Source organism: Corylus avellana, chromosome ca8 (genome assembly GCF_901000735.1).
Source record: "Corylus avellana chromosome ca8, CavTom2PMs-1.0".
In the NCBI taxonomy this organism is placed as follows: domain Eukaryota; kingdom Viridiplantae; phylum Streptophyta; class Magnoliopsida; order Fagales; family Betulaceae; genus Corylus; species Corylus avellana.
The window spans coordinates 20,644,421-20,663,140 of NC_081548.1; the positions used below are offsets into that span (position 1 = coordinate 20,644,421).

The following is an 18,720-nucleotide window of genomic DNA, read 5'->3' on the forward strand; positions in this document are numbered from 1 at the left end:
ACATAATTGCTTGGAAGTTTTGCCATTTTACTTTAATTTCATGAACCATCATTTGTATAGTTATGTCATTTGTTTGATTTGCATTTATTCGTTTCTGTTTACTTGTGTACTTGTCAATTTTCTCTAGAATTCATATGCTTGTTTTCTATGGTTTGCAGTACCGCTGAAGACTGGTTAGATTGATCAAGTTTTCGCCCCAAGAATATGGTCGCTCCTTCCTTCAGTCAGATCTTTTTTTTTCCCATAAATGTTTCTGTCGATTTACTTGAACTTGAGGTTGTTTTTTTATTAACCAGTCCTATCTAATAGTGAATTTTGGTTGCTTTATAGTTTTTATAGACTTGAGCTCTTGCAATGAAACCCTTATATCCGTAAGAAATTTGCTTTGTTTTCAAGCAAAATTTTGCAACAGATCAAAGTAGTAGCTGAATCCTGAGGATTGTAGATGTTTAGCCATTTGTTTGCATCAGCTTCTCTACCACTAACAAATGGAGAGTTGTTGGGTTTAGGAGTCGTGATTGGCACCACGCCTGGCGTGCATCAACAGTGATGCACGCCAGGCACAAAATTTTTTTTTTTTTTTTTTCAAAAAAATTAAAATAATAAAATAATAATAAAATAATAAAAAAGTGATGCACGCCAGGCGTGGTGAATATCTTTACCCTTTAGGATATGGGGAAAACCATTTTGCCTTGAAAACTTTGATCCTCAAACCTAAGATGATAATGGGGAAACCATTTTTATAAGGAATCATGTTTTCTTCCACAGGATTAACGTGCGAGGTTATGACCGATGTGTAACGTTATGGTTTTGGTCATATTCGAAAGGAATTTATACAATTTTCATTTGCTATTCCGATAAAACATGAACTTTTTAAGTGTAGAGCATGGTGCACTCATATGAACAGAAACAATGAGGTGCGCCTAATTTCCTTAAAAGGCTCTTTGATTGCGTTTCTTAATGTTATGGGTATTTAAGAGAAATGCTAAAGATCTCAAATTTTTTTTCCAAATTCTTGTTCTGAAATGATTTGGTCTGTTCAAGTAATAACTGGGTTTAGATTTTATTTTCTTTCTTAAATGAACATGGGTCCAGATTATTTGAGAACAAGAATTTGGAAAAAAAAAATTCGGGTCTTCACCATTTTTTAGTATTGAATGGAGGAAGCGTTTCAACCGTTTGCAGCTCGTAGCACTATTCTATTTTTTTTTTGGGATGGAACCTTTTATCAGGATCATCTTGATATCACCTATTTTGCAGCCTCCAATCATTTGTTGACACTCCACTTAAAAACAAAAAAATACACCAAACTACACCAAGAATAAAACACTTGATTACATACCCAATATTAATCACCAAGAGTAAAACACCAAATCCTTTCTTAAAACACCCAACCCCTCTAGCCACGCCGGCAGCCCTCTCCGGCAGATTTCTTTAGGTGTGATAGAATTCTTAAAAGGTTAACCTTTCTCCTCTAGGATTTAGTTTAGATGGACAAAAAGGAGTTTTGAAGCATTAGAAATGGATTTTGAGACTGAATTTGACAGAAAAGTGGTTGAAGAGGGTGACCCACAGCTGGGTCGTGGGTGTCGTCGGACCCACAGCGTGGGTCTTGCCGGACCTACGACGTGGGTCTCGCCTGACCCACAGCATCGGTTTGGCCTAGGGTCTCGGTCGCTAGTTGTTTTTTTTTTGATTTGGTATGGTTGTTCTCATTTTTATTTTTTGCATTTTTCTTAAATTGATGATGTGTCACATGGTAATTAGAAGCTGCAAAAAGGGTATTATCAAAGGAAAATGATAAAGGTACAACTTAAACCCAACTTTGACTTCTCTTAAGTTTAAACAAAAAATTGCTGTGAAGGAAAGAGAAAGCCTTAAACTAGAGAGAGAAAGAGAAATTTTGTCTAAAAGTTGGACCAAAGTTGGGTTTGAATTGTAGCTGTATCACATCTCATTATCAAAATGGACCTAATAGTAGGAGCTCTCTTTTTGGATAAATGCCATTTCTGAAAATAGCTATCCCTAGTTAGAAATAAGAAATGAAAAATGGTAGCTTAGGTTGGCAGTCGGCTCTAAGTAATTGATACCACATATGTTGCCGACAGCCCACACTCTAATGCCATCTTCTTGGGGTGAGAAACAATGAGAGCCGGAAGTAATGAGGTGGGGCTCATGATGTATGCTTCAACCACCTACATTTCCACCAATTAGAAAAAAGAAAAAGAAAAAAGCAGCTACATTTCTACAATGGTGTCGTGCGCTATACAACCTTGACCTTCACAGTCCTGTATACCGCAAGAAGAGATTTGAACCCTTGAACCCTTGACGAGAGTTGCAAAGAGAAGTATTCACTTTGTTACGTGATACTAAAAATTATCATCAATTCGATGTTATATGCATTTTAATTTATTATTTAATTCAATAGTAATTTTTATCATTACATTAGAAAGTAGAAACAAGAGAAGAAAAGTAGGACTCCTCACTTGAAAAATCAGTATCTTCTCCCCATGGCTAAGAAGATTTGGGCCTTAATGAGATGAGATGGGCCGACAAAAATCCTATTTTTGTCCGGGGTTATATTTTACTTTTCCTTTATATTTGTTTTATCGACAAAAAGCATGTTGGGCCCTTCTATTTCCAAACAAAAAAAATAAGGACACATGGAGGTGCGGGGAATCGAACCCCGTGCCTCTCGCATGCGAAGCGAGCGCTCTACCATATGAGCTACACCCCCTCACACCTGCCCATCCATTGGAACAATATATTGTCAAAGTAACAATTACTGTGTTGGTGCTGTTTTAGTTTACCGCTTTGGAGTAGCCGAAGTGCTTTGCTGTCGGCAAGCAGCTCCGAAACGTGCCCAACGGCTCGCATTCCACCGCAACTCTGAGCAATTAAAGTCGCTACATTCCCCACTGTTTCTGCAAACACTAAACAAAAGCAATAACTCCTCTGCGCATCTTCATGGCAACGAAAGACAATGAAACCCACATGGTCTCCTTTATTTCTCATTTACCACCCCTTCAAAAACAACCATATACCTATATATTTTCAAGGTATGGGTTTTTTTTAGTCCTTAGGCGTTCTTCTCCCTCCTTAATCCTTATCCTCCACGGATTTTTTGGTAGACTTTCGTGTTGTCTCAATCTTGGGGGTGACGAAAGGCCGGTGCTTCTGATGTTTCTTGTCTGTTTCCCTGATATGGGCTAAGTTGCTTAAAAGGGGTAGAAACACACTCTGTTTTGGAGCTCATTCTCTGCACGTTTGGTGGAATCAGTTGATATTTGGACATTATGAAGCTTTCTGGTTTATGGGTCTTGTTCTTGGTGGTTGGGACAGCTTTCTTGTTCCTTAACTTCCCGTGCACCGTAACTGCCTCCTTTGTTCCCGGTAAACACTTTTCCTTGTTGCTTTTGTTTTTTCTGCAATTTTACTCTTCTCAGCCTCCTCTGTTCTTGAAGGATTCATGCATCCTCTGTTTCTTTCTTTATTTTGGTTCACTAAATCTCTTTCGAAAACGGCCAAATTCATGAAATTAAAACAACTATAATAGTGCATGTGTAAGTAACATGGAATCTCATGTCTGTTTCTCCTCTCATATATATACCATTTACGACTTCAAAATTATGTGTTGCAAAACTCAAAAAATTACTCTTTTTAGATGCTTACAGTATCCTGAGTTTAATTTATTCCAGAAACGGCCGTGGGTCACCATGGTGATGGAATGGCAATGACCATAACAAGCAGGAGGCTGAAGGTACATTCACTGTAACTCTTTAAGGGCTTTTGGGGCTCAGAAATCCTTTACAACCATCCAGCAACTTGTCAAAACTTATGTTCTTCATGTGTTTGCGATTTCAAAACGTGATATTTTAAGTGGCCACAAATCAAAACAGTTTGGTTATGTATACTTAATTAGCATTTTTTTATTGAAATTTGGAATATGTTATTATTATTATTATTATTTTTAAAAAAAAGCAGGAAAATGGGAAGAATCCGGTTTCAGACAAGAAGAGTGACGTAGGCAAGGTGATTCTGGAAGATTACAGGCCCATCGATCCAGTTCCATGTTCAAAGGCTTCCATAAGACCCGGACCAATCCAGCATGGGACTCCTCTCATGCCATATATTCCAGGACCTTCCCCTCCTAGTCAACCCAGAAATAGATGATCTACCAATTACCCTATTTAAGATTTCTTCTTCTGCAATATGCCGAAAAAAAAAGAAGAAAGAAAGAAGAAATCTTGCAATAATTTAATATGCACGTGTTGTTCAAACCAGCTTGTATATTGCGTTAGGCTTATGTGGCCGACTTGTGTTTGTGTTGTACTAGTTGCTATGTGTTTATTATTAATGTGGGCGTCTTTTTCTCTCAACGTTTTAAGGTACAATAACAGATTCTATTGAGATTTATTTCTTATAGATCCTCAGTTAAAAAGGCACAAGCCTCCGCTTATTTATCTTTGTAAGCAATAGAAGTAAATAATTCCCTCAAGAACTCTTTATCACTCCCTGTCAAGCTGGAGCATAGAGATCAAACAATCATGCCCAACTTGAAACAAATACAGCTGAAGAAAGAACTAGCCAATGGCCTGGCAAGAATGTCTACAATTGATCCTTGAAGACGTTTTTTTTTTAAAAAAAATCAAATAAGAAAAAGGGTTCATAAGGAGGGTCATTTCTATTCTTGATCAAATGGAGTAAAGAATGAGAGACCATTAAGAATGTTTCCGGATCCAAAAGTTGAAAGCGATTCATCGAACTACAAATAAGTCAAATAATAAAAGAAAATAGAAAAATAAAAGATAAAAGTACAATCTTGAACAGTTTGAAATAGAAAAATAGAAAAATAAAAGTACAATCTTGAACAGTTTGAAATGCAGCTTGGGCTTTACCAAATGCAGCTTGATCCTTGACTTGACCATAAGGAGTTATAATTTGCTTTTGCATTAAGAGATTTCAAATAAAATGGCAATTAACTTCGATGTGCTTAGTGTATTGAGTACGCTCATGAAATACTAGATTACAAACAATAAATGGCCTGATGGTCACATTCCATTTGCATAGAAGAAGATACATCAACACCTATATCACAAAGCAGAGAGTCATGGCATGGTACTGAGCTTTCGCACTGGAATGAGCCACTATCAACAATGTCTAATAAATAGATGTAGATTGTTCATAAATACAACGAATTAAGATCTTCTTTAGTTCATTTGAATTGAATAATATCCAGTTAGTTATATTGGAAGGGTATTTTTATCCCCTCAAAAAGTGAAAAGACAAAAATATTCCTCCAACATAACTAACTTGATATTATCCCGTTCAAATGAATTGGAGAGAGTCCTGTTCCCAATATGGCAGCCTCCCAATTAGCATAAGAAAACAATCATCAGAGATGACAATCTATATAATAACCTCCAACACGATGTCTTTTAAATTGAAGTTTGTTTAGAAGCTCTGAATTTGGGATGTCATGTGATGAAAAGAAAAAATTAATCATGATTATTTTTACACTGCAATATTTTGACATTTCATTAAGTAGTAACGTCGAGTGAAAAATTTCAGATATTTCTATTTTCGACTTGTTAGTAAGGCAAGACCCTATATTTAGAGGGTAACCAAAGTCCCAACCAAAGCCTCAAAAAGACAAGAAAGCTCAATAACAATCAAGTACAATAGCACCAATCTCATTGACTAGATCCAAAATAGAATGAAATTTCTTACTACTCAAGCTAAAATCAAAACCACCCCATTTTGATCATTCCTCAAATATCATCACCCAATCCTTAACCACCAAAATGAACACTTTTGGGGGTTGAAAACCTAATCAATCCACATCATACCAAATGCTTTTCTTCTGCCTCTGTGCTTCATTTGCTTTTTATCCCTTTATCAAAACAGAGAGGGTCATGAATCATGATAAGAATTGCTAGAAGGAACTCTTTCTGGTTTTAGTCCCTACCGTCACACTACTTCTCTAAAAGGGCAATAGTCATTAAAGCAATGGGACCATGCACGAATATCATTCCTCCCAAGGCTAGAGTCACTTTCATTGTGGGTTACCATACTTAAGTTCTCAAACATTACTTATGATTGTGTTACTTTAAGTAACGAACCAATTACAACTTGAAGTGTCTCTCAAGTGATGATGCTCTCCAACCCCTAACAAACATGATTTATCAGTAAAGTTTTTCTCCTACTATATGTCATCTCTATCAAATTAATATCAACTTTCTGGTCTAAGAGAGAAGAAATTGAGTGTTAATAAATTTACTTTTTTCTATTAACTTAAGTTTTTAGAATAAGTGGTAATTTAACGTTAACAGAGGCAGAGCCAGGGGCTCTGAGAGGGAGCATATGCCCCCTCTTAACCCCCAATTTTTTATTTTTTATTTTTTTATTTTTTATCATAAGGGAAAATGAAATTATACCTTGAGAGTTGAGTTGAATTTAGTATGTTAACAATCGATTGACATATTAATTACATATATATTAAAAGTAAAACCTAAACTCATAAACTGTGTTGCGATTTGGTGATTTCAAATTTGCGATTTGCAAATTCAATCAGCCAAATTTCTCTTCTTCAAGCCATTAAACAATTCAAATAAAGTGTTTAATTATTTTTTGTGAGAGGTATGTAATCAAATTTTTACACTAATTTATTATTAAATAACAAAATGTCTATGTCCAATTTTATATTTAGATTGGTCAATATAGATTAATTGTTTATGAATATAAAAAGCAAAAATAAATTATAATTTACACTTATATATTTTAAGCAATAATTTTTTTTTTTTTTAATTTATCTTGTTAACTATATTTTTAATAAATTTTTGTTCAATTTTATTTTTTAATCTTGACCTCTATGAACTAAAATTCTGACTCCACCACCGAACGTTGAGTAGGTTGACTGACAATCATCCTTTATCCTTCCAATTTGGTATGCTGACATGCTATAACATGGACTAATACAATTATTCAGTAATTAATATGTGAATTTGAGTGCAGTGGCTGTGGAAATAGAGAGACGTAGGACCCATAAGAGTCAAAAGGCAAGGGGAAAGATCGACGGGTAGGGGGGCAGAGAACCAGACAGTGTGGGACGGAGCATCCTAGAAAGTGATGGTTTTTGCTTAGCTTGCAAAATGATTGCCACTGAAGTGTTGCCCCTCTTTAATCTTCGTGTGGGGAAGAGGGTACTTAGGCTTCATTATAGTTCCAATAGAACAGTGATCAGGTTTCTTGCATTTGCAATAAAACAGTACTAAACAGCCGATCAGGTGTTGTACTTAGCCAACAAATTGAAGGAAATTTGGCTTTAGTTCATCTTTTTGGGCAGGTAATCATGTCTCACTGTCATATAATTCTATCTGCATAAACAATGATTACTTGGCATTAGTAGTTTTGGAGAAAGCTATTTGATCATCATCATTATGAATCATGACTCCTTATTTATATAAGATTCTTTAAAATTTTAATCAGAACAGTAAACATGCAGATTGATATATCAATCAAAAGTTTTACCACTTGATCTGAGTTATTCTGTATCAAAGTTGATGGGAAATAGCACTACAACACTACCATGACTCTTTCACAATACACATTCCAAAGAAAGAGATGAAGAAATCATGCTTTCTCTAGAAGTGGGACTATATATGTGGTTCATGTTTGTAGATAGATACAAAGAAAAAGAAGAAACTTTAATGGATCGAGTGCCAAAGAAGCAAAGCACTATGTGGGTGGTCCTTTAACGCGTTTTAACCTGCACTCATGCATGTGTTATTATTGTCCATTATATGTGATTTCAATTAATAGTCTCAACATCTGTTATTTGAGGAATTAATGTTGGGCAATATATTATTCTGAACAAATGATGCATTAACTGATAAAAGGGAAGAATATACAAAACCCCAACGGTTGGCTCAAGTGGTAGGTTTGTGTTGGTCTAAGGTTCGACTTTACACAACCCGTGTAAATGGTGTGCTTTGCATAGTATCTTGGAGATCTAGTTGTGTTGGAACTAGTGACTCATATTAAAACACTAGTGGTTGACCAAGTAGATGGAGCGGAGTGAACGGAGCAAAGTGACGTTTACCGTACATTATTAAGTATGGTACGAGGTATTTTGGAGATTTTCAAAATACGTCCGTACAATTATAACTCTAAATCATTAATAGTAAAGTATAACCGCACTTTCTATGGACGTAGGAACATTGTCGAACTACGTTAAATCTGTGTCTTGACTTTCTTTTAACCTCTCACTTTTTAATTTCATATTATTCATTGTTGTTATGCACGATACCAACAAGTTAGGTAAAGTCCTGATATATCCAGGTAAAAAAAAAAAAGAAACAGAGGGGGAAGAATACAAGGAAGAGAAAGAAAGGAAGGAAAATACAAGACAGGTTTCTATTAGGAATCTTTCCCATCACCATTATGAACTATTGAGAGCCAGGAAGGTAGGAAGAGATTCAATGGAGCCTGTAAGCAGGTGAGAGGAAGCTCATTGGGCAATATTGTGAGCCGCTGGGTTATCAGATCTGTCAATTATCTTTCAGACTCACAACAGACTGAAAAGAGTTGAGAGTTATAATTGCATAGACAATCAATCATATCAATTGTAATGCAATGGGCACACAGAATTATGAAGTAAAAGATGGAATTAAATGGTCTGCTGGGTTGGTGTCATATTTATGCACTACACATCCTCTCACTGTGAGTTAGAGCTTGCTGCATGTATAGAGGCACTCTATTTACCCTCAACACATATTGAGAACATTGTTCAATCCCTAAAGACATAGGTTAGCTATCTGTTCTATATCGGCTTATGTGGCGTATTTTAAGTGATTTTCTTTCAATTTTTTTTTTTTTTTTTTTTCAAATAACCGACATAAAAAACTATTTAACACACATCACGTCAACATTAGGTTTTACAGTGGGCATTTAGTTAGGGGTTGGTGACTTGGTGTACTTTCAATCTAGAGGGAAGAAATGCACCCTTGTGGGTGATCAGAGAAAGTTGGGTTTGTAGCTTTAACTTCTCTCCCCCTTCTTTTCTTAAGTAGGTAGTTAGTGCAAGTTGGGGCATTTGTGCCCTTCTTTCCTTTCTGGGCAGTTGGGGCATTTGTGCCTGTAGGCCATTCAACTGGACAATTTATTTACATGCTAATATGCTTAGTGTAAAAAAGGTGTCTTAAATAGTAATAAAAAAGTTCATGATGGATCCTGATATTAGCCCTAAAGTTATCAAATAACATGATTTAATTATGCCCTGAATATATTAGTGATCGATATGGCGAGTATGTTGCCACCCAAGCTTATGTGTAGGTCCCTCTGCATATGGTGAATATGTTACCACGCCATTTTTAAATGGCATGGAAACATGTACACCATTAGATATAACAAAATAAAACTATATACATTTTTTATTATGTTTCATCTAAATTGTTTTAAATTTCACCCAAATAATTATATAATTAGAAAATGTAGGTGTTTTGGGTAGGAAGGAGTTTGTTGGGTTTGATATCCCACTTGGTAGAAAGGCAATTAGTGTGGCTTAGGATTAACTTAAAGATATTGAAGTTGCTAAACCTCAAAGACGGGAGGGTGATTGTCCTTTTCACTTTCATAAGATTCAAAGTTTGTTAGCCTTTGGTTATTGCTAACGCTAAGTCACTTTTTTATATTTTGGGACTTGTTTTCTTAGGTGCTGCCATCATTCTTCCTCTTGTTATAACCTAATTATACTAAACAAATAGCACTCATATGATTTGGTCAATAATCACCCGTCAACCAAACCCAAAAAATAAAAATAAAAAATAATAATAATAATAATAATAATAATAAATAAAATAAAATTATTATAAAAAAAAATACTACTCAAAATATGTCATATAAACCGGTGTGAAATGAGTACGAACAGTAACGTTATTCAATTTAGAAATATCTGCATTGATTTTTTTTCATACTTGTTGTTTTCTCTCATAATAAGATATACAATGAATCTTAAGAAGAAGAAGGAGAAAAAAAAAAAAAAGTATGAAAGCAACCATTCATAAAATCAAAATTGACCAGCAATATTCTATTAATTATATTATTTCATGGAGAATAACTTCTATAGGGTCTTGGCATAAATCAAGGCCTTTGTGCCCTCCAATAAGAATGTGACGCATTAGAATGGAATATTATAACAAAAATATGGTGTTCCACCTAATCTTTTTTCTAAAATACTTAAAACAAAACACTTTCTAGAATAATCTTTTCTGTACCGGCCAGCGGCGTCTCCAGTGGCAGGTTGGTGGCTGGGGTAGTTTTGGAGAAAAATATGAAAAAGGCTATTCTAGAAGGTGTTTTGTTTTAGGTATTTTAGAAAAAAGATTAGGTGGAACACCATATTTTTGTTATAGTGTTCCACGCTGATGTATCACCTTCTTATTTGAGGGCACAAAAGCCTTAATTTGTACCAAGACCCTATAAAAATTATTATCTATTTCATAATAATAAGTAGATGTGGCATATAGATTGGATGGATGGGCACGGGCATGGACTTACAAGTCTACAATCATAACTAATAATTTCTCAAATTGACATTAAATTGATTGAATTTGGGCCCGCTCCGCCCCCCCAAATTTGTAGCTTTCGTCTGAATCGGGGTTTAAAGCAAAAGCTAAAACGGCTATTTTTAATTTCTTTCCCATAATATTCACTTCCAAAAAAAATACATTTTTAATTTAAATTCTACTGTCGTTTGCGTAACGTCTCTCCGAAGATTCACACACTCTCCTCAACATCCCACTCCACGGGTCGCCTTGAAATCTTTCCGTATGGGGGATTTGCTCGTGTGGCGTGCAAACAAGTAAACCTCTCACTCAAAAGACTAAAACCCCACAAAAACACTTCACTCCAATTACCACATTTACGTAAATACCCTTCAACTATACACGTTGCCTTTTGAGCACGCGAGTTCCTAATTTTTATAAGCTGCGCGAGTAGCGATTTCATTCTTGTGATTTTAAAAAAGTAAAAAGAATTTAGTTAAAAATCTCCGGTCCAAGCAGCAATCCTTAGTACGACAGTTATGCTCTCAAATCTCGCCTAAACACTTTCCCAGTCGCTCTCTGGCCGGCGACACGTAACGGTCATAATTCCGGTCAATTTGTTGTCGCTCTAAAAATTTTACTCCATTAAAAAGCCTCTAAAAACCTCATCAAGATTTGGCACTCACTCGCTCTCTCTAATTTCTCTCTTGCTCTACTCTCTCTCTCTGTGTTGCTCGGTTTCCCACTTTCCCAATCCAAGCTGCTTGCAGGTTTAGGCGACTTGGAAGAATGAGATTGGGATTGATTTTGGGATATTGAAGATGGTAGCCGCTGTGTCCACGGCGTTGAACCCGAAAACAACGGCCCGTGGTGGGCCTCTGCAAAACCCTACAAGGCCGCCTCTGTTGCCCTCCGAGCCCGACAATGGCACCGCTCCTCACCGCAGGCCCAAAGCCCGAGAAGTTACTTCGCGCTACATGTCCTCTTCCTCCTCCTCCTCTTCTTCTACTTCTACTTCTTCTTCTTCGGCTTCGAATTCTAGACGATGTCCGTCGCCGTTGGTTTCGAGGACTGCTACGATGACTCCGATGCCGTCGGTTTCGACGCTGGCGAAGCGGGCTCAGTCGGTGGAGCGGAAGCGGATGGCTACTCCGCGGCCTAATTCTCTGGATTTGAGAGCCGGGAGCGGCAATGGTGAAGTGTCCGCGGCTCAGAAGCTGTTGTTCACATCGGCGAGGAGCTTGTCAGTGTCGTTTCAGGGCGAATCGTTCTCGCTCCAGGTCAGCAAGGCCAAGCCGGCGCCGTCGCCGAGCGCGAGGAAGGGTACGCCGGAGAGGAGGAAGGCTATGATGCCGACGAGAGCTGCCGATCAGACCGAGAATTCGAGGCCGGTAACGGATCAGCAGCGATGGCCTGGGAGGTTAAGGCAAGCTAATTGTATGAGTCGGAGCTTGGATTTCACCGACGAGAGGAAAAAGGCCGGTGGATCCGCAGGCAGTGTGGTTAGGGCATTGCAAAATTCAACCGTGGACGTTAGCGCGAGACTTTGTTCGGAATCGGAGAAGGCAGTTGAGCTAGCTGTTGAGGGCGATTCAGGCATCGCTGCTTCTGATACCGAAAGCGTGTCTTCTGGTAGTACTTCTGGAGCACAGGACTGTGGTGGTGGTGGTGGTGGTGATGGAGGAGCACAAGAGCAGCGTGGTGGACCTCGTGGGGTAGTAGTCCCGGCGAGGTTTTGGCAAGAGACTAACAACCGGTTGCGGCGTCAACCGGAGCCCTGCTGGCCATCAACAGCGAAGACCGTTGGCACCAAAACCATGGCCCCTCCTCCACCAAAGCTTATTGCGCCCAAGAAGTTGTCCATAGATAGTCCAGTATCTTCCCCCCGAGGGGTTGGAAATAGCAGGGGACAGTTGTCTCCTGTTCGAGGGGCGGCTCGGCCAGCCTCGCCGAGTAAGCTTGGAGCGTCGTGCTTGTCGCCGTTGAGGGGAACAAGCCCGTCTCGAATGCGGAATGGGGTGGCTAGTACACCGAATAGTAATTTGAGCAACACACCGTCGATTTTAAGTTTTGCTGTTGATGTTCGGAGAGGGAGGATTGGGGACAACCGGATGGTTGATGCGCATGTGTTGAGGATCTTGCATAACCGTTTCTTGCAATGGCGTTTTGTGAATGCTAGAGCAGGTGCTGCCCTCTCTGCGCAGAGGTCGAATGCAGAGGTATAGTTCCTGGACTTAATCCTGAGCTGATGTTGATTGTATTATATTTCTATTTTCTCTGTTGCTGCTTTTTTCTTGCAATGGTGGTCTGCTTTTTGTTGATTGTGGAAATTCGTATGGTTATCATTATCATTTGATACATGGTGTAATTTTCGTTTTTGTTGTTATGTTCTTCATACAAATTTATTTTGTTTTTCTATGTGGTTCATTTCATCATTAGGATTCTTTTGCTTGCAAAAACTTGTGATTACTTCAAATATACTATGGCATTGATTTCATGTTCTGGTACCCACGGAAAGAATAAGCTGTATCATTTTATGTTCTGGGACCATGTTATCTTAAAAATGAAAAACTCATGATAAGGGGAGAAAGGATGCGGTATGAGGTAGGCAAGAAAAAGGGAATGGTATATGCAGTATGCTTGTTGAAGCTCGATAGATCAGATGAATAAGGTTAGTCAAAAAAAAGAAAAAGAAAAAGAAAAAGAAAAAATGGTCTCGTGCAATACTTTGTGTGGATCTAGCAATGAGCATGGCGGAGTGGATAGTTCAGTGGGAGGCAAGGGAGGTTGAAGGTTAAAAAAGTTGAATGTCTAGGAGGGAGAGGATTGGTTTGTAAGAAGTTACTCTGAGGAAGAAATTGAAAGGTGAGTTCAATAGATTGATGCAGCTAGTGGGAATTGCAGAATGCAAAGATTTGGGCTATCTGGCTTAAAATGGGTAGTCTTACAATTTTTTAAACAACTAGCTATTATTCATTGAATGGTTGATCACATTGGTAGTTTGGTGGTAAATGTGTGAATAAGCAGCAAAGAGTGAAGAAATGGAATTGTTCAACATAAATGAAGCTTTTAGTAATTTTTATAGGATTGAAGAAAAGAACAATTGTAATATCTAAACTCAGGTGGCTGGGGAGGGAAGTTGTTGTAGAAGGGATGGCGGAAATGTAGAACGAAAGGAGGCAAATTTCGTCTAGAATTAGATAGTGATATGTGTTAACAAGGACTTGTGATGTTAAGAGTTAATATCAATGGTCAGTTTTAAGGATTTGTTTTTGGATAAGTTTTAAGGAAATTTCAAGGGTGATTGTGTAGATTTTTTATTTTGGGGGGGGGGGGGGGGGCATACTTATGATGCAATGCAACTAGATAATATTTTAATCATGAAGTACTTGACTTTTATCATGCGAGACATTTTAGGGTTTTTGAAGTTTGTACAGGTGATTTCTAGAAGGGACTGAATGAATATTTTCTAGTTCTCCTACAATGTATAGGCTGTATATAGAGAGAAGATTACAGGCCAGTTTAGTTCATGGATAGATTACATGCAATTAAAGTAATTCGTGTTGAAATATTTGGTGGTTAGTTTCTGTAGTGTAGCATTTGTATGATTATTTTTTGGAGGAATAAGGCTTTCAACACAACTTTGTCTTGAAAAATGTGTAGAGTCTGATAACCAGCAATATGGAAAGCTTCATTTCAGAATAATCTTGTTATGATCGCCATCAACTGTTGTGGGTACAAATTAGTTCTCCAAAATGCCTGTTATCATTTTTGTTTTCTCAAAATAGATCCGTACTACACCAAGAACTGTTAACGTCCCTACCATTAACTTACCATTGTCTTCTAAATTATGTGCATTAGCTGCGGACATTAGCATCATATTGAATATGTGCATGAACAAATGGTAATCTGGTAATAATCACATTCATTAGATCTCATTCTTTTATGTTCCATGCATTATATGCATTGGCTGGGTCCTATGTAAGATAGATGTATTTGCCACCATATTGTGTTATGTTCATAGAAGATGCAAGCCAAAACCCCAGTGTTGTGCGTATGTGTGTGGATCCACCGGAAAAATTCTCTGGTTATGCCAATAAAGTCAAGTTATTTAGGATTTCCACATATGCCATGGTTATATCTTTGATGAGGACATATCTGCTTGTTGAGATGACATACTTTATAGGAGTATATGTGCATTCACATGTGCCCACACACACAAACGGAGCATATGTTTATTTTTCTTGTTTTGCTTGCCACTTTCTTTTATGTTTCAAATGTTTTACTTTTAGCTATTCAGTTATCTTCAGTTTAACATCTCAAGTTATTAAGAGCAATTTTCTTGCATAAATGTTTCTTTGTATCAGAGAAGCCTTTATAATGCACGAGTAACTACCTTAAAACTACGGGAATCTGTTAGAGCCAAGAGAACTGAGTTACAACTGCTGAAGCAAAATTTGAAGCTAAATTCCATCCTAAAGGGGCAAGTAAGATTTGTGACTACACTTTTCTTATGTATATAATGAACTGTCAAATGTGCCAATTAGTGTTTAAGAGAATTGCCGTTGTCATTTAGTTTATTTGTACTTTGGTTTATCCATGTTTTCCATAATTGTTTGTGAATGATTCAGTAAATAGGTATGCAGCTGGTATTGAAAGTTTTTTTTTTTTTGGGGGGGGGGGGGTTAATATTTCACTTCATTTTACTCTGTTGTTATTACTAAAGAATCCCCTCCTCCCTGGGCGTCTCTTTTTTTTTTGATAACTATTTTTGGAAAATGAAGCATGGAGGGGCTGAGCTCCTTGATAAAATTTGAATAATTGCTGGATGAGCTAGGGAAGCAAATTCTTACAAAATGGTCTATGATACACCTAAATCTCTCCCCAGTCATTGCCGCGAATGCAATTCTATAATTCACGCGTGCTTAAAAATGTTAACAACAGCTAACTCTTAGGTTTTTTTTTTCTTAATCTCTCCTGTTGATGTCATGAAGATGTTGAGATGCCTGCATGATTGTAAATAAGAGGGTTTGTTAGCACCGCTTTCTGTCTAGGTGTTGCATTTTGTCCTAATTATGCTTGATGAGTGCAGATGGCATATTTGGAAGACTGGGCTCTTGTGGACCAGGATTACTGCAGTTCTCTGTCAGGGGCTACTGAAGCTTTGAAGGCTAGCACTCTCCGCCTTCCAGTTGTTGGTGGGGCAAAGGTAAGCATTAACATCTCTGCTGCCAAAAAAGTTGTCATTATTTTGGAAATAAAATTTTTATTTGGTTCTTTTGTTGCTACAGGCTGATGGCCAAAAAAGTTGTCATTATTTTGGCAATAAAATTTTTATTTGGTTCTTTTGTTGCTACAGGCTGATGTCCAAAATGTGAAGGATGCTATTTGTTCAGCTCTTGATGTTATGCAGGCCATGGCATCCTCAATCTGTTTATTGTTATCAAAGGTGATTTTTTTTTCTTTTTTCTTTTTTAAATCCCCTGAGTTGCTCTATGCATCTAATTTATTCTTTAAAAGGAGAGAGGGGAAGGGGGTTGGGTGGTGCAAACATCGCATGTTGTATTAATTTTAAATGGAGCATAAAGCTGTGTGCATGGGTGTTGGTTGTGGTAGGTCTAAGGTTTGAAACTTGCCTAGCAAAAATGTTAAATACAATATAAATCCCTAATAAACTAATTTTATTGAAAATATCATTGTTACTTGAAATAGAATGTTATAAAATAATCTGTTGTTTTCCCTAGTAATGGTATTAATCAGATCTCCATGGCCTTCGTGATGAAGTTGTGAGCAATTGATAATTTTGTCCATGGAGATCGTACTGATTTGTTCAGATATGATTGATTTATCTTCCTCTTTTGGTCCTCACGGACTCTTATAGCAGACGTGGAGACCATTTTCTTCTCTAAGTGGGGGCTATAACCCTTTAGGTCACTTCCATCTAAATCCCATGTGTTTCAGCTTTTCTGCCTTTTTACCCTTTTCTTCTTTTAATTAATGGCACCTGCACTTTTCCTTTTAACACACAATCTCTTCAATTTGTTCCTTATATGCCCCCGAGAATCCCTGTTTATCTCCTTGCCCGTGGGGAAGAAACTCTAATGTCATTCTGAAATAACACTAGACAATTCTAGGTTTTTTTTTGATCTTTTTATTAGTTTAATTTGGTTAGATTGTTTTTGTTTTTGATTGGTTATCTCAAGTCAACGATATTATCTGCGAGTATATGCTTTTTTACTCTTGCAACACTCACACATGCATATGTCTTATTTAATTTCTGAATGCATTCAACTTATTTAATTAATCTGCATTGGTCCTTCAACGTAAATTTCAGTACAGCCTCATATTTTGGCTTTTACAAACACTGTAAACATAATGAAATTTTGAAGGTAATGTAACCTAAAAACACACTGCTATTGTAGGAGGCAAAAGATTTTTACTACAGTCTAGCAATCTCATTTAGCACCTGCAATGTTGAGCCTCTATTAACACCTTACCTCTACAATTTGTTATTATTGATAGGTTGGGGATGCTAACTCTTTGGTTGCTGAACTTGCAAATGTAAGTGCCAAAGAGCGAGCTTTGCTTTATCAGTGCAAGGATCTGCTGTCAACAATTGCAGCCACGCAGGTAACTGTTCTATTTTTGTAGTCACCATATAATGAATGCCTGGGAACATGGCAACAGCTGTCTCCCAATAAACCAAGTAAAAGCAGAAGTCTAATTTCTTATCATTAAATCAGCTGTTGGCATCCAATGTTTCTTGTTTTTTCATTGAATAACAACTTATCTGTTATGTCCAGGTGACGGAATGTAGCCTGAGAACACATATTGTACAACTAAAGCGTGTACCTCCTAACCTGACAATGAATGTATAAAGCTCTTATCATTTGACTTGCCTACCTTTAAATTGCTAACATCACATCAAATCACACCTTTTTTCCTTGGATCCTTGGAATCGGAGGCAATAAGAGAGTTATGTTTGGTTGTGGCATAAAAGAGTGCTGATCTTGGCCCTTGTTGGTACATAAAATTTAGCGGTATGATGGTATTTCCTATGAATAGATGGAAATGGACGTTACTTATAATATCGAAATTAGATTGCATACATGTATTTTCTTATAGGCCTGAGGAATGTATATGTAAATATGTGTAATGATGGTTCGGGTTTTCTTAATTCAATAGTGTTCTCTTAAATTCTGATCCAGTTATGTCTCTTATCTCTTCATCTATTTGCTTTAACGTTCTCTTTGTAGGATCTACTGTAAAACGAAGGGTCTAGATTTAACCAAACTGTGTTGTTTTATTCTCACTGAAGGGTACCTTTTCTGGGGCCTTCTTTCCGGATGGGCCTCGCTGCAAACTCAAATTCAATACCCACAAGTCAATTTCTACGGTTAGCGTTACAAATTTGAAAAGGAAAAGCTAAAATCAGAATGTGGGTATGTTTGAGTGGGAGGATGTTAAGGAAGGAATAGATTAGTGGTGGTAGAGTGTTACTTGGAAGTCTTTGTTTCTAACTATTGAGGGGTGGTCGGCCATCCCCTTGCCAATGACAACCTTGGGTGCCAACCCGTGTGAGGGTGGTTAGTAGATTATCAAATTATACAATTTTTGTTTTTTTTTTTTAAGCATCGAAATGCTTTAAAAATGCCACATATGTTACTGTTAAGAATTGAACATATTTTCATCAAGTTTTTGCTTTCTATGTCGTAAAAAAGCTGTTTGGAGCCAAAATTGTCTTTTTAATTTATAAAGAATAAATATTTCTACATAAGTGAAAATAAAGCTTTTTGAGAAAAAATTCTTTTTGACATTTTTAATAGGTGACATTTTTTAAGCGTTTCGATACCTAAAGACAATATAAATTACATAATTTGAGAATCTAGATCCTGATCCAGTCACCTACTAGCTTCTTTTTAATTCTTGTTTACTTTTTTATTTGTAGCTAAATCTAAACCCGTTCATCCAAATGAATGGTCTGGACTGGATGAACGGTCTCGATCTTTGAAATTACAGACCCCTCCAGTTCCTTGGAGTTGCAAAAGGCCTCAATACGCTTGTATCAATCTCTTGGTTCAGTTTGGCCTTGGCCCTTTCTGCTTTCCATATGTAAACATATAAAATATCAACCATATGATGATGGTGGCATGGTCATAAGAACGTTCTGCCACTT

At 37.2% G+C, this 18,720-nt stretch overlaps 2 protein-coding genes and 1 non-coding gene across 4 annotated transcripts; 2 read left to right on the plus strand and 1 right to left on the minus strand.

The window, feature by feature from the left end:
* Positions 1 to 2,664: 2,664 nt before the first annotated feature.
* Positions 2,665 to 2,737, minus strand: TRNAA-CGC (transfer RNA alanine (anticodon CGC)). The gene has a single exon. It is a non-coding gene; the product is annotated as a tRNA-Ala (tRNA).
* Positions 2,738 to 2,951: 214 nt separating this feature from the next.
* On the plus strand, positions 2,952 to 4,379 carry LOC132190218 (uncharacterized). 2 transcript variants are annotated; one of them, XM_059605139.1, is made up of 3 exons: positions 2,952 to 3,393; positions 3,699 to 3,760; positions 3,982 to 4,379. In XM_059605139.1, the coding sequence occupies exons 1-3, from the start codon at positions 3,297 to 3,299 to the stop codon at positions 4,171 to 4,173; spliced, it is 351 nt and encodes a 116-aa protein (XP_059461122.1). In that variant the 5' UTR covers positions 2,952 to 3,296; the 3' UTR covers positions 4,174 to 4,379. The 2 variants fall into 2 exon arrangements, with proteins under 2 accessions (XP_059461122.1, XP_059461123.1); XM_059605140.1 differs by having other exon boundaries at positions 2,960 to 3,393; positions 3,985 to 4,379.
* Positions 4,380 to 11,077: 6,698 nt separating this feature from the next.
* Positions 11,078 to 17,741, plus strand: LOC132190159 (QWRF motif-containing protein 2-like). The gene is made up of 6 exons (XM_059605061.1): positions 11,078 to 12,763; positions 14,912 to 15,031; positions 15,637 to 15,753; positions 15,904 to 15,993; positions 17,067 to 17,174; positions 17,348 to 17,741. The coding sequence occupies exons 1-6, from the start codon at positions 11,366 to 11,368 to the stop codon at positions 17,420 to 17,422; spliced, it is 1,908 nt and encodes a 635-aa protein (XP_059461044.1). The 5' UTR covers positions 11,078 to 11,365; the 3' UTR covers positions 17,423 to 17,741.
* Positions 17,742 to 18,720: the final 979 nt, after the last annotated feature.